Below are 15,547 nucleotides of genomic sequence, written 5' to 3' on the forward strand. Positions count from 1 at the left end.
TTTTAACCAAACACATTAAAACTATTTTTTTTTCAACCTCAATTTTAACCACAGTTTTAACCAAACACCTATTTTTTCAAATCAACCTCAACTAAAAGTATTTTTTATAAAATAATTTTTTTCAAACTACAACCATAACAGTTATCGCAATACAAAACACATTCTGAATCCGTCACTGATTAGATAGGAGTTGCTTACCAGTAACTAATGGCAGCTTGGAGCAATATAGCCTTTAATTTAATTTAATACAAACAGTAATTTGAATTCAGTTTTTGCTAACCGGAGTTTTAGTTCCTTCGAATATTCAAATGACGAGGGAAACAGAGAAATTGAATGGGAATTTTATCTTTTTTTACACCAAATAATTGACTTTCTTGAGCAAAAATCCAGCAGCGAAGATTCTAAATGTGATAGCTAAACGTCCTCGTAAATCTTTATAGATAATATTAGTTGGTATTATACTTTTTTTTAACTCCCTAATCCCATATTAAGCGTCCTATTTTTCATTTTTAGCAATTTTAATTTAAGTCTATTCTAAAAGTTAAAAGTATAATTATTATACAATTCGACTCATTTTCTTTTTTTTTTCTTTTTAAATTTACCTAAAATTTACATTTAACTAGGTAAATATAGTTCGGTATAAAAGTGAAATAACATGTTTAAAACCATCACTTTTAATCAATTCTTTTATTTCTAAAAATTTGTGCAAAAATCATCGGTAAATTATTTATGGATTGAGGGAGTATCAAAACAAATATTATTACTGCCAAAACCAGTCAAAAACTTGAGCGCTTGCCTAACAAGTTTTTGAGAAATTTGCAATTAAAATAACGTGGGGAAGCGTTTCCAATGCAGAGCCACATATTCCATTACGTCACGGCTAACGCAACTAGTAAATTTCTCCGACAGAGGATCATGATCAAATGCTACCAAGACCACTTATTGTAAATGTTAATCGCCAATCATAATTCTCCAAATCATTGGAGAGTGTTTGCGTGACTATGTGATTGGACGTTTCTCCCACGCCCTTTGCTTCCCAGGCTATTTGTACGTACCTTATTAAACACAATTAGTCATCCTCTTCTTGGAATCAGCAACTGAACCTCTCTTCTTGAAATCTCTAATGACTTCTCAACCTTCCAGGCGGCGCATTCTCGTAACGGAGTCAAACCCAATTAACATTGCGTAGCGTACAATCTACAAGGCAGTCACCGTTATCTATAAATAACTCCGTATTTGTAATCACGAATTTGAAGAACCATTTTTGGTCCTCTGATTTGCTTGATTATTTCCAGATTATTTTTATGAACCTGTTTCGCTCACGTGTGTCAACCTCAGTCGTATCTAGAATGGCCGGAGAGCTAGGATCCTCTGCTTCCGTTCCCACCGCCACATCATCATCATCATCATCATCATGGGCAAAAACAAGATCTTTGTGGCCTTCTATTCTCCGTTGGATCCCCACTTCCGTCGATCACATTATCGCCGCCGAAAAACGCCTTCTCTCTCTAGTCAAGTAAGCAATCCCCCTATTCCTTCTCTCTTTCGTCGTAGTCGAGCTAAGCGAAACCCTAATTTGTGTGTAATATGGGAATTATAGGACTTCTTATGTGGTAGAGCAAGTGAATATTGGTTCGGGTCCGCCGGGGTCGAAAGTACGATGGTTTCGATCTACGAGTGATGAGCCTAGGTTTATTAATACGGTGACGTTTCAAAGTAAAGAGGATTCTCCCACGCTTGTAATGGTCCATGGATATGGTGCTTCTCAAGGTTTCTTCTTCAGAAATTTTGACGCTCTTGCTAGTCGTTTTAAGGTCATTGCCATTGATCAGCTTGGGTAATTAAGCTTGTATTATCTCTTAATTAACATTAATCGTTTCTTCTTTAACTCCCCGGCTCTCTGCTAACTCACCGGTTAATTTTGTGTACAGTTGGGGAGGATCAAGTAGACCTGACTTTACCTGCAAAAGCACTGAAGGTTAGTTAATTTTACATTTCTTCAGAGGATTTTATGTGTTAAGTACTTTGGAAAATGCTTTGTGTGCTTGGAAACGAATCATGTATGTTAAGTTTGGTAATGTAGAAACTGAGGCGTGGTTCATTGATTCCTTTGAGGAATGGCGAAAAGCGAAGAACCTTAGTGGCTTTATATTACTCGGGCATTCTTTTGGCGGGTACGTTGCGGCTAAATATGCACTCAAGGTGATTTGATTTGGCTTGGTTGTTGGTATTTTGAGGATCATATGATTGCATTTTCTTCTTTTCTGATAATTGTTTGTGTATCTTTGTTATAGCATCCTGAGCATGTTCAGCACTTGATTTTAGTGGGACCTGCTGGAGTTTCATCAGAATCTGAATCCAAGCCTGAGCGGCTCACCAAATTGAGGGCAACTTGGACAGGAGCTGTTTTTAATCATCTGTGGGAATCTAATTTTACTCCTCAGAAGGTTATTAGGTATGTGTCCTTTCCCCTAGTCTGAGTGTTCTTGAACATTTCTTTAAAACAATCATTTTAGATTGCCATGTATAATCGTACACGTGCTTAGCCTTCATTAAGTTATAGTTGGTCTGTGGCAGCATCAGCTAACCCATGAGCCAAAAACTGGGAGTGAGATCAACATTTTGTTTTGTTGTCGGTTAAATTGTTTTGGTTTGAGTTCTTTAGGTACTTAGAATCAAAAAGATTCTCAATAAATGTCTTAAATAGGATTTTAGTATGAAGTGTACTAGCTTCTGTAGAGAAAGAATGTCTTTTTCCCCTCCTCTAGCTCCTTTTGTTACGATATTCCATCTCCATTCACCCATGGAGCACTTTATTCATAGTACCAGTATAATTGATGCATCAAGTTTCCTTTACCTTTCTGTTTCTGACAGTCCTGATCAATCCTTTTATCCAGAGGTTTAGGTCCTTGGGGTCCAGATCTCGTAAACCGCTATACAACTGCTAGATTTGGTGCCTATTCAACTGGAGAAGTTTTGAATGAGGAGGAGTCCAAATTGCTATCAGGTAGTGTGGGATACCATCTTTTGACATTGTGCACTCATTAGTAGGTATCTGATGCTTGCTCTTTTAACTGCAGATTATGTGTATCATACTTTAGCTGCCAAAGCTAGTGGAGAGCTGTGCTTGAAATATATTTTTTCATTTGGAGCATTTGCTCGGATGCCCCTTGTACAGAGGTCTGATAACCCCCCTTGTTTTTATATTAATTTGTTGCTCCAGTGTGTCAAAATACCTTCCTTCTGTGAATTGAAGTTGACAGCATTGTGTTGGCCAAATATTTTCTGCTCATATGTGAAACTAGAACCAATTGCTGCATCTGTGTTCATGGTTGAAAAAATGGTCTCTCGTCAGTGTCATGGGTGTTTTAGGTGCACGTAGGGTTTTATGCTGTTGCAAGCATCTACTCTGTTATTTAGGTTATTTTGATTGTTGGGGGTTTAGGAACTATAAAGGCCTAGAAAGCTTGGCACGGAATTTCAGATCACTTGCTTGTGTAGGGTGGAGAAATGAGCTTCTTACAAAAGCCCGTTCTGCTGAGACCATTTCGTCTGTGAAATGGCATGCATCCGCTTTTGGTTGACCAAAAGGATGTTGGAAAACCCGGACATGGTGAAGAAAGAGCAAAGCGAGTTAGAGGGTGCCAATGGGTTTTATTCAGAAACTTCGTGTCTTCCTCTTTGCAAATGAAATATGAGTATCTTCTAAAATGAATCTAGAACTTAGTTTTGAATATTAGCTAGCAGTCCTAGGGAAATCACTATTCCAGCATACGTCCATTTTCCAGCGCTAAACATCCTCTGATTTAGGATGATCATCATCTCATCTTAGATGACCTTTGGATAGTTACCATAAATGATGCATGGGGTGCCTGCATTGCGAAATAGGATGCTTGTGCTTTCTCTTTTAACATTCAAAATAAAGTCCCACTGAAGAAGTTACTAGACACACCCATGTTTCATGTGCAGTGCATCAGAATGGAAAGTGCCAACCACTTTCATATATGGCTTCGAAGATTGGATGAACTATCAAGGTGCTCAAGCAGCTCGCCAGCATATGAAGGTCCCATGTGAAATCATTCGGGTCCCACAGGTCTCAATTTTTCTCAATTAGTATGATAAAAAAAAACTGTAGTAAAAATTGGATTCAGTGCTGATTGGATTTTTTTTTTTTTTTTGCCAAACAACAGGGTGGGCACTTTGTATTTATAGACAACCCAACAGGGTTCCATTCAGCTATGCTCTATGCTTGTCGGAGGTATATTTCACCTAAACCAGAAAATGAACGTCTCCCTGAAGGTCTCACGTTTGCTTAGAAAATTATCACTGTAATTTTTCAGTCATCTGTGTATAATAGTAATAATAATTCATACGGGAAGGTTTCGTGGCTACATCACAAATTCAAAAAAATATTCTATTCTGTACGTGTATATCTGATGCACTCTTTTTCGAGAATTGTATTGTATGCGGCTTTATGTATTGGATAGTAATTACTTGTGGCGAATATGGGCTGAGGAAGTTGAAACTGAAAAAAGGGAAAGGGAAAAGCAATCACTCTAAAAAACTGCCCGTGTATCTTTTGCTGTGTATTAGATAAATTTTTTTTAGTAAAAAATAAAAAATAAATATGTAAGTTTTATAAAAAATTATAAATTAAAAAGCTTATAAGAACTATTTGTGATAATAAATGTAAAAAATAAAGTGCTAACACATTTAAATACAAGCTGAATAATTTTTTTCAACGCAAAAGAATTAATATGTAGGTATTATTAACATATTTTTTATATTAATTAAAAAATATAATTGTAAATTAAAAAGTCAATATTTATACATAATTTTTATTATATGTATTAATAAAAATATGTGACATCTTAAGTTAATTTTTAAAGTAACTGAAAAATAAAATAATATTGTAATTGTTATGATAAAAAATTATTTTCTTAGTGTGTCTAGAATAAATTTTTAAAAACAAAAAGCGTAAAGAAAAAAACATTGAAAATTAAATTACCAAAGAATTAAAAAATAAACAAAAAAAATGGTACAAACATATCAAGTGTAAAGAATAAAAAAATAATTTTTCTTTCAAAAAAAATATAAAGATTAAAAAAAAATATTAATATTATGAATTTGGCATTCAAGTTACAGTTTTTTTTTTTAAATATCAGGTATGTAGTCTACCCTAATGTTTTTTTTTACATGAAAAGTTAAAAGTGTCATTTGTAAAGTATATACAGTTATTTAACTAAATAAATCAATAATTATTTATGTAAATAAAAAAAAAATCATTAACAATAACCATGAAAGAAATGTATAGATGAGATATTTACTTGATTATATTTACCAAAAAATTTTATTTAAATAAATAAAAAATAAATTTTATTTAAATAAATAAAAGTTAAATTCATTTTAAAAAATATAGCTTAAATAATAAATATAGATAAAAAAGAATGAATAAACCGACACCATAAAAAATATTATGCAAGGCCAGATATATCAGAAAAATATAAGGAATGGATATCTATTGATATGATGGAAACATATATATAAAAAAAATCTTCAAGTGAACCCAACAGCCAATCCGGGTGAACAAATCAAACACATAACCTAGGACATGAAATTGGGATGACCCCCATAAATAACAAAGCGAAAAAAATACTGACAACAAAAATATTTGAAAAAAAATACTTTTTTAAAAAAAAACCAAAGTTAACTTAGGCTAATATGTTAGATGATCCGGGTTATGAGATCAAGATTACCCCATTAAAGATAAACCTAAAAAAACAACGAAGTAAGATTTTTGATCAAACAAATATTGAGAAATGAAATTGAGGGGAAAAAATGTCAAAAAAAAAGACAATACAAAACAAAACAAATAGCAATTAAAATAATTAAGTCTAAATTCAACATATAACCAACTGAAATTAATTTTTAAGAGAAAAATTAAATGAAATTAAATGTTTAGGAATGTAATTGGAAAAAAAATCAATTAAGAAAATGATTTAAAAAATAACAATTAAAATAATTGGCACCAAACTTCATATAAAAATTTAGTAAAAAGTAATTCCCGAGGATGGAATTGAAGAAAAACAAATAAATCAATAAAATGATTGAAAAAAATAGTAATAAAAATAATGAGAATCAGATTTGATAAAAAAACTAACAAAAATCAAACAATCATTAACGAAATTGAAAATAAAATCCATTTAGAAACAATCAATGTAAATAAAATAGTTGTAATTAAGAGAAGATGGACTAAATAAAAAAAAAAATTGCAGGTTTGGTATAATTTTTTGTCTAACCAGCATGCAATTCGATAAAGAAAGAGAAGGAAAAAAAAGAAAGAAAAGAAAAGCCAATTAGCGTCAAACTAGACCTCGCCACCATATACGTGCCACTCAGAGAGGAAGAGGATGCAGAGACGCATCAAATAATATGGTGAAAGCTTGATTTTAACCACCACTGTTAACTGCACACGCCACTTGAGTGTTGCTGACATGTATCGGGCACGCATCAACGATTTTTTTTATATGCACAAAACAAAAAGAGCTTTTATAACTAAATAATAATAACAAAAAAAAACCCTTATAAATAAATTAGAATCAAGCCTTTGAAGTCAAGACTAAAGAAATTGAATGACAAGGGTAATTGAATAATTTAACGGTTCATAAAATTATATATAAAAAAGAAAATGCTCAAAGAACTAAATGACAATAACAAAAAAAAGAAAAAAGAAAATAACAATCAAGCATTAAGCTAAAGTTAACAAATTTGCATTGTAAAAGTACAATGTAATTCAACTATTTATGAAAAAATTGTACGATCTCTGGACCAAATGTTTAACTGTTTACTTTTTAAAGGTAATATTATAATTGCACTGTTATTAAAAAACAAAAAGATGGTGCCATCTTCAAACAAATTAAAAATGATAAATTAGTTGTGTACAAAGATTAGTTGTGTGCAAAGACAGTAAAGCTTTAAAAATTAAAAATTAAAATGTAAAAAATTAATTTTGCTGTAGCCTTAAATATATTTTACTATAGCTGAAAAACACGTGTAATTTAATATTTTACTTATTATTTATTTTTTATTTATGTAAAGTGTTGGATCTAATTTATGCACACATTAACTAATTCTCATTCTCATGAATTTTGAAAATAACAAAGCCTCCCGTAATTATTTTACTTATTAATTGGATAGGTGCGGGGGCTTTGGGCCTATTGAAATCTGCTGCAGGCTTGAGCGGAGAGCCGAATGAATGCGGTGGCTTATTAAACAGCGCCTTAAAGTCGCATGTTGTTGCAAAAAACGAAACGAAGGATTAATAAATTCTTTATCAACGTTTATCTTTTCCAGGACCCCCTCCCCTCCCCCCCCAAAAAAAAATAAAAAAAATAAAAATAAAAATCCTAGCCAGCGCCTAAAGAGTGAATCCCTGTCGATCGTTTATGTTACCACTTAGAAACAAAAATGTCACCTTCGAAGAGAATCCAGGCCCCGCGGTCGTAATTGCACTCGAGAGAACCGCACTGTAATAAGAATGGAGTCGAATTTTCTCGAGAGGTCCATTATCAAGTGTCAGAACCTTTTTTACTGCTCTAACTTTGCTATGGAGTAAAGCAAGACCAAAAATCTCACCTCTCAGTTAAACCATAGCCCAGTCTAGATAACCGGAGCAAGCATTTCTGTACAGAACGCAGTAAAATTCGAAGGGATGAGAAATTTTTTTGAAGTACAATTTGACAATGACAAGTCCTCAAGTTAAACACCGATGCTTTTGTCCTCCAATGTCTTGACCCTGTTGATGGGTAGTGGGGATTGGGTTCTCTCTGAAACTCTGAAACCCGTCAGAAGATTCCTTGTCATACTTACAGTATTTGTTTTTAAAGATTTTTTCTTTTATAAATATATTAAAATAAAATATTTTTTATTTTTTTAAAATTTATTTTTGATATTAACATTTAAAAAAAATAAAAAAATCAATTTTAAAAAAATCAAATTATACAAAAACACCACCGGCACATACACATAGCTCATACTGTATTTCTACACATCCATAATTAAAACCTGAAGATGAAGTGGTTGGGAGTTGGGACCCTGTAGCCAAAACCATACAATTCTCGTGCCGCTACAATCGACATGACAGGGCCAGGGGCCAGCGATTCTGCAAGGATTGTTAACCATTACACGTTTAATCCAATCGAGACCCTCTACTTCAAATTCGATCAAATCAGCTCCTCCAATTCCAATTAAAAGAAATTTAAAGTTTTATTTCCAGTCTCATCATAGTTATTGGAATTAATATGGGTTTTTAAATGTAAATTAATTCAGATAAAGGGGCCTATATCGCCCTCAAATGGCAGCGAAAAGGCCAATATGACTATATATTTGTAGTAAGAGAACTCGAATGAAAATATATAAGAAGTTGAAGGACCATATTTGAATTTAGGCACCTGGAGTCAGTCAGGGGACCACGTGCTGGTCAAAACTTTAAAATCCAACGTGGCAACGGCTTCAATATCTGACTGGCTAATTATCATGCCTTTTTAAAAATCCTGGCAGAGAGACACTTTCACGGATCCTGACGCCTTCCATTTCCTGTTTCCGATAAAGACACCTGGGTGTTACCGGTCTCATCAACGGCTACTTTTCCCTTAGCCCTATGTTCGCCACGTGTCATATCGGGTTCTGGCGGGAATCAGGGTTCTGGGTCCTCCTACATGGAGGAATCACGGGAATAGATCTTCTGAGTTTTTGACCATTAAATAGAATAGAATTAGAGACTTTTAGATGTTTTTCTGATTTGTATTGCAAAATAAAGTATCAAAACAATATTTGATTGGGATCATAAGAATTAGGGATTATAATGTAAGATTATTTTTATAAAATCGGTTAGAGATTATATTAGTTTTTACTTCAAAATGTATGAAAAATGATTTTTTTTGGATAAAATAATATTTGGTTTATTTAAAAGATAAAAATAAATAAAAATATTTAAAATTAACTAGATTAAATTATTTTATTTTAACTATATCATAGCTGAATTATATGCATTTTAATTAAATTGTTTAGTAGATCTATTTACTAAAAACATATAATGATTTGATTATTACTTTTTTTACTTATATTCTTTATAATATCTATATGTTTTTATAAAAATAATTCATTTCTTAGTTTTTTTTAAGTGTTTAATTCTTTTTAAAAAATGTTCGATTTAAGCTATATTTTTAAATGTAATTTTATTATCTTATTAACAGTATACCGAAGCAATTCATTATTAAATAATCTAATATATATATATATATATATATATATATATATATATGATACTTCTTGATAGGTCACACGTACTCTTAGAGTTGGTCAAAGTCATGCAAATTGGAGGAAATCGAGGAACAATAAATACTGTGAAAGAATACATAAAGACACCCTCTTGGACTGATGGTGATAAATTGAATTACATCACACTAATTAAATAAAATAAAATCAAGAATGACTTCTTTCTGGAAGTAAAATACAAAGGGAAAATAAAATGTTTCTTCAAATTGGAGAAGGTAGTGAAGATGGAATATCTGGTCCAACCCTACAACCTTCAAGCATGAAAACAATATCAGCCATTGATGGTCTATCAAGTGGATCAGGTGCTGTGCAAAGAAGGCCAACTTTGATTCCTAGCAAGAACTCTTCCCATTCTGATGATTCTGGGTCTAACTCAAGCAATCCGGGTTCAAGTAGTTCTGATATTTGGCCTCTTTGCAATTGCTTTTTCACCCACTTGACAATGTCTTCGTCTTGCGTGAACATAACTGGTTTCCTTCCTGTTAGAATCTCTAACAATACAATGCCAAAACTGTACACGTCAGCTTCTTTTGTCGGTTGTCCTGTTAATGCTACTTCTGGTGATGTATAGCCTAGTGAACCCATTGGGGTGGAAGATGAGGAGGCTTCTGCTGGTGTTGCTATGGTTAATTTATCGAGCCCGAATTCAGATAGATGTGCTTCGAAATCAGCATCAAAAAGGACATTTTGTGGCTTGACATCACCGTGAATCATTGAGAGTGAATGCAGGAAAGCTAGCCCACGAGCAATGCCGAGAGCAATTAAGTGGCGCATTGGCCAGTTTAGAACATGCCCGTCTTGGTGTGAGGCTTCTTGAAGGAGAGTCGCAAGGTTTCCATTTGGCATGTAATCATAGACGAGTAGCCTTACATCAGGTGGTCCTGCATAGTAGCCACGTAAAACTGTTAGGTTTCTATGCTTCACCTTGCCTAGTGATTCCGCTCCTTTACGAAAGTTGCCTGCACTGATTGATCCGTCTGGGAGGCGCCGGACTGAGAGCACCATTCCATCTTGATATGAAGCCTTGAATACAAGTCCATATCTTCCCCTGCTTAACACATTGTCCTCGTCAAACTGTCTAGTTGCCTCCAATGTCTCTGCATATGTTATCTTGTTATTGAACATGACAAGTTTTGGCCCTCCGTTTTCTCCGCTGCCACGACTTCTGTCTGCCCCTGAACTTGCACGAGCTGGGCTTCGCTTCTTCTCACCGGTTACCCCATCTCTAAGCCTACTGCGCCAGCGTAAAAGACTGTAAATGTATGCACAGCAACACAACGCTAAAAGGATAGTTGCAGCTATGGGCACGCCGATGAATAGAAACAACTTCTTCCTCTTCCTCTTCTTAACATCTGTACATTCTCTATACACTGGCTTGCCACATAATTTCCCATTCACAGCAAACACAGAAGGATCATTGAACCGAGAACCTAGCAACTCTGGAATCTCTCCTTCAAGATTGTTCCTTGATAAATTTAAGTATATCAAGCTTGGAATGTAAGAAAGATTTGCTGGAATAGTCCCATTCAAGCGGTTGGAGGAAAGATTCAGAACTGTGAGGTTTGGTAACTTCGACAATGACTCCGGTATATGGCCCGAAAGATGATTAGCATCCAACGAAAGAGAAATCAAAGGGGAGCATCTATAAATATTCTCCGGGATTTCACCAGTTAAAGCATTCTCACCCAAATCAAGCTTCTTCAAATGTGACAAGCGAGAGATATCACCTGGAATGCCGCCCCTCAGATGATTAGAACGCATTTCAAGCACTTCAAGACTAGAACAGTTACCGAGCTCAGCTGGGATCATACCCGAAATATAATTCCGAGACAATGAAAGAACAGCCAATGACGTAAGAAATCCATAATTCTCCGGAACCTCGCCAGTGAAGGAATTAGATGTGAGATTCAGATACTGTAGACTAACTAAGCTGCTGAAACCTTCAGGAACAGCCCCAGATAACTTATTCTCTTCCAAAGAAACAACTTGCAAACTTGGCAAACCAAATATCTCAATCGGCAACTCACCAGACAAATTTTGCTTACTCAAATCCAGAGTTGTCAGCTTCAACAAACTCCCAATACTAGCCGGAATCCTCCCTGAAAACCCACAAGCACTCAAGTTCAAAACCATCAAACCCTTCAAGTCCCCTATATTGTAAGGAACCTCACCATAAAACTTATTAAAGCTCAAATCCAAAGTGCTCAAATTTGTCAACCTCATTATCTCCTCGGGCACATTTCCACTCAAATTATTAGCCTCCAATTTCAACGTTTCAAGCTCAAAAAGACCTCCAAAACTCGGTGGAATTGAACCGGAAAACAAATTCCCTCCTAAAGACAACAACCTTAACCTCCTTATTTCGCTCAAAAACATAGGAATCTGACCACCAAACCGATTCCCTTCAAGATCAAGAACCTGTAAGAAACCACATTTTACAATATGATTAGGAATATCACCAGTTAATGAATTATTAGCCACTCTAAACTCCTCTAACCTCGAAAGATTACCAATACCATCCGGCAAACTCCCCGAAAATAAATTTCCTGAAAAATCAACCACTCTAACCGTAGTCAAACCAGTCAACCAAGACGGAAACACGCCGTTAATGTGATTCTCGTGAATATCTAAAACCTCCAGAGTACTAAAACAACCTTCATTTGACGGCGGTTCAATTCCCGTGAATGCATTAACTCCAAACTTCAGAATCCTCAGCTTCTTCGAAACTCCACAGACAACATTCGCCGGAATCGAGCCGGAGAGTTCATTCCGAGATAAAGAAAGCACTTCGAGTTTAGGTATTAAACCAATACTTGCCGGTACCAAACCTTTAAGCGAATTATCTTCGATGCTTAAATGAATAAGCGATGAACAATTGGCTATTGCTGATGGTAAAGTGCCGTACAACTGATTAGAATCAAGCCACAAGTACTCCAGCTCTTGAAGTTGACCAATGCTCGCCGGAACTTCACCGGAGAATTTATTGTACGATAAATTGATGAGTTGGAGCTGAGATTTCGATGAGAAGTTCCCCGGTATCTCACCGGATAATGAATTTGATGAGATATCGAGGTAACGGAGAGAATTTGAAATGTAACCAGAGATTTTTCCGCTAAGGAAGTTGTGAGCGACGTTGAGGAATTGAAGGTTAGTAAGGTTGACGATAGCTGACGGAAAGTTACCGGAGAGTGAGTTGGACTGCAAGTAAACGGCGCGTAAGAGAGAGCACTGTGAGAGCGAGGGAGGGATGGAGCCGTTGAAGTTGTTTGAGTGGAGACTTAACTTACGCAACTGGTGTAACTTAGAGAGTTGGTCAGTGAGTTGACCACTGAGTTGGAGACGAGGTAGCCGTACTTCATGAACTCGTTTATTGTAACATACAATGCCATGCCAGTCACAAGGAGCTGACTGCGTGGATTCATCCCAACCGTCTAATGCTCCTAGTGGATCGTTGAGAATGAGCTTGAACGACGTCAAAGCTTGGATCTCCTCAGACAAAGAAACGACATCGCTTTGAGTGTACGTTATTATGGTTGCAGAAATGAAGAAGAGAAAAATAGCCGTTGCCGTGGACATTAGAGAAATGAACTGGGTTTTGGCAGTGGAAGCTGAGAGTGGAAATGGGAATGAAAAATGGCGGCCAGGTTATTTAGTGGAGGAGACAGAGTAGGAGGAGGTGGAGGAGGAGCGTGTGTGCAAGGAGAGATGGACTGGAGAGAGTGGAAGACAGAAACGAGGCCATATGTTGGGTTGGGGTCTTTTTGCTCCGTTGTTTGTAGTCACACTATGCTGTGTGTTGTGTTGTTCGTTTAATGACATTATTTTACCCCTAAATTGTTGTGGTTGTGTCAGGATAAGCTATGAACTGTTGATTCGGTACATTGTATCCTTAGAGTTATTGTTTTTTTTTTTAAAAAAAAACAAAATTAAGTGCTTATGTTATTTTGAATTATTAATATCAATGGTCAAACTTTGACTTTAAATTAAATGTTTTACATGACATGGTTCAATTTTTACAATTTTTTCCTTTTTTTTCGGAAATAGTTTTCTGTGTCATGGAATACTAAGATAATAAAGTTTTGCAAAATGGCATGATATTGTATATAATATTTCAGTTGACTGTAATTTTTCTGGTGTTTGGTATTATAATTTATAATATATAGTAATTTTATTTGAAAATATTTTTAAATAATTTTTTATATTTAATATTAATATATTAAAATCATCGGAAAAGTATTAAAAAATCATTAAGTGAAATAAACTTTTAAAACTTGTTTGGCATTGTATTTTATATGTATTGAAATATGTTTCAAAAGTATCTTTAACATAAAAAAATTATTAATTTTTTTTTAATATTTTCGTTATAATTTTAATATGATAAAAAAAAAACATTATAAGTCATTTACATGCACTGAATTGATAGTTGGACATTATTATGCCACAAGTACTGTTTGCCTTTTACATTCTCGCAGCCAAAAAAGGTGCATGGCCTTTTAAAAGAATGAAGGCTATTAACCGGGGGAACTTTTTTGCACTTTACTTTCTGGCCACTTCTCATGGTTTTGATCATTAACTTGCTCGTGGATTCTCGTCACGAGGGGCTTGATAATGCCACCCTGACAAGAGGCGTGGTGGGTTAGCTGAGGGAGTTTGATTAATTGTTGGAGTCTACGCCGGCCGTCGTGTCATCTGGGAAGCAGAGAACTTTAAACTAGGCGTGGTAAGGTGGGGAAAATGGTCCAAATGGACGAGCCACGCAGCTCAGTCAGCTGGCCGGTTGTAGTATCGAGAATTAAATTAAGCAGATGATTTACTAAGCTTAGCATTTTAATACTCTGGACATGGATTTATTACATCCCATTGACAAAAAGAATAACAAAATGGATTTGATCGCGTGTGGAAAATAATGAATATGATAAGATCTAGGGGTTTGTGGAGAAGGTTTTGGATGTTGATTAAAGGTAATGATTATGTCATTAACAGTAATGCTCTGAACTTGAATTTATTACATCCCATCTCAAAAAGAAGGAAAAAAGAAATCCTGATTAGCAAAAGCATGGGCTAAACTCAATTAAGGTCGAGTGATGGGCTCAAAGTGGATTGATAAGACTAGGTCGTTAGAGCCATCTGATTGGCTTGATCTTCAATTCATCATGCAACTGCTGTATACTTGATTTGTCTAGTGAATGTTGACTGTCTCTATCGCAGCGGCCAGCAGGTAACAAGGTCGAGGGCTACTATGCATGATCAAGACCCGGCTTGTCTCCTATCCTGTAAGACGCATTCCTCCTCCACTGTTTTAGGATTCTTTTGTTTGTGTCATATTAGGAAGAGCAATGAAGATTCACCTCTTTTGACTTTTTAGGTGACAACAAATCCGTAGATCAACCTAGCAAAATCCCATCCACACGGACGTTTGTTTTTCTTTATCCGCAAACTATGTTTTTCAAGAAAACCAATTCCTATGAATTGAATTTTCATGATTTTCCACGTTCATTACCTTGCCTTGTAGGAGAAAAAGGTTTTCATGGGTGTTATTTTTTTCACAAAGATTGCAGCATGAAGAAAGGATTCGAAGATTACAGCAAAAACTGAGCCAGATTTTGTTTTCAAACAGACATAGGATCAAACCAAGCAAAAAAAGACCTCTCCTATAACACCTTTGTTGGGACAAATATCCAATAGTTGAAGCACAGAAACACACTCGACTGTTGTTATGATTATAATTATATTAAAATTTTACTAAAATCCAAGGAGGCTACACAGACCACAGCATCAGTACTGTTTAAAGTGCCATTCAACAATCAAAGAATAAAATGGTGATAGATTCTTAAGCAAAGATGACAGACTATTTGGAACATTTGTGTCCTCTTGATCTTGAAGTCAAAAACTCATGAATGTTTTGAACTGTGTAATAAACCCTAGATGGGAAGATCAAAGTATCTGGAAAAGGGAGCAAGACGGGAGGAAAGGGAAACAACGAGGGTTTTTAGACAAATTAAGGCACTGGTATTTTGAAACTTTAAGATGCAAGAAACTACAGCTCCTTTTATACTGTGGTAGCGAATCTAATAATACAAAAAATATATCAATTTAAAATAAAATAAAAAATCCATTTAGACATTGATGCACCTTCTTCAGTCAATGAAGGAATCAGCTGAGATGATTCTTAATGAACTGGGCTGGACACCTGCACGCAAAAACTTCAATG

The 15,547-nt window shown here is 35.1% G+C and overlaps 2 protein-coding genes across 2 annotated transcripts; one reads left to right on the plus strand and one right to left on the minus strand.

The window, feature by feature from the left end:
* The first annotated feature begins 984 nt into the window (after nucleotides 1-984).
* On the plus strand, nucleotides 985-4,504 carry LOC133691064 (probable 1-acylglycerol-3-phosphate O-acyltransferase). The gene is made up of 9 exons (XM_062111390.1): nucleotides 985-1,516; nucleotides 1,601-1,837; nucleotides 1,932-1,978; nucleotides 2,084-2,202; nucleotides 2,295-2,455; nucleotides 2,898-3,007; nucleotides 3,081-3,180; nucleotides 3,970-4,093; nucleotides 4,191-4,504. Exons 1-9 carry the CDS (start codon nucleotides 1,305-1,307, stop codon nucleotides 4,314-4,316), a joined length of 1,236 nt encoding a protein of 411 aa, XP_061967374.1. The 5' UTR covers nucleotides 985-1,304; the 3' UTR covers nucleotides 4,317-4,504.
* A 4,852-nt stretch (nucleotides 4,505-9,356) lies between these two features.
* On the minus strand, nucleotides 9,357-13,120 carry LOC133691593 (probable LRR receptor-like serine/threonine-protein kinase At4g36180). The gene has a single exon (XM_062112169.1). It carries the CDS (start codon nucleotides 12,910-12,912, stop codon nucleotides 9,538-9,540), a length of 3,375 nt encoding a protein of 1,124 aa, XP_061968153.1. The 5' UTR covers nucleotides 12,913-13,120; the 3' UTR covers nucleotides 9,357-9,537.
* Between the last annotated feature and the right edge of the window lie 2,427 nt (nucleotides 13,121-15,547).

This window comes from Populus nigra, chromosome 4 (assembly GCF_951802175.1).
Source record: "Populus nigra chromosome 4, ddPopNigr1.1, whole genome shotgun sequence".
Lineage (NCBI taxonomy): Eukaryota > Viridiplantae > Streptophyta > Magnoliopsida > Malpighiales > Salicaceae > Populus > Populus nigra.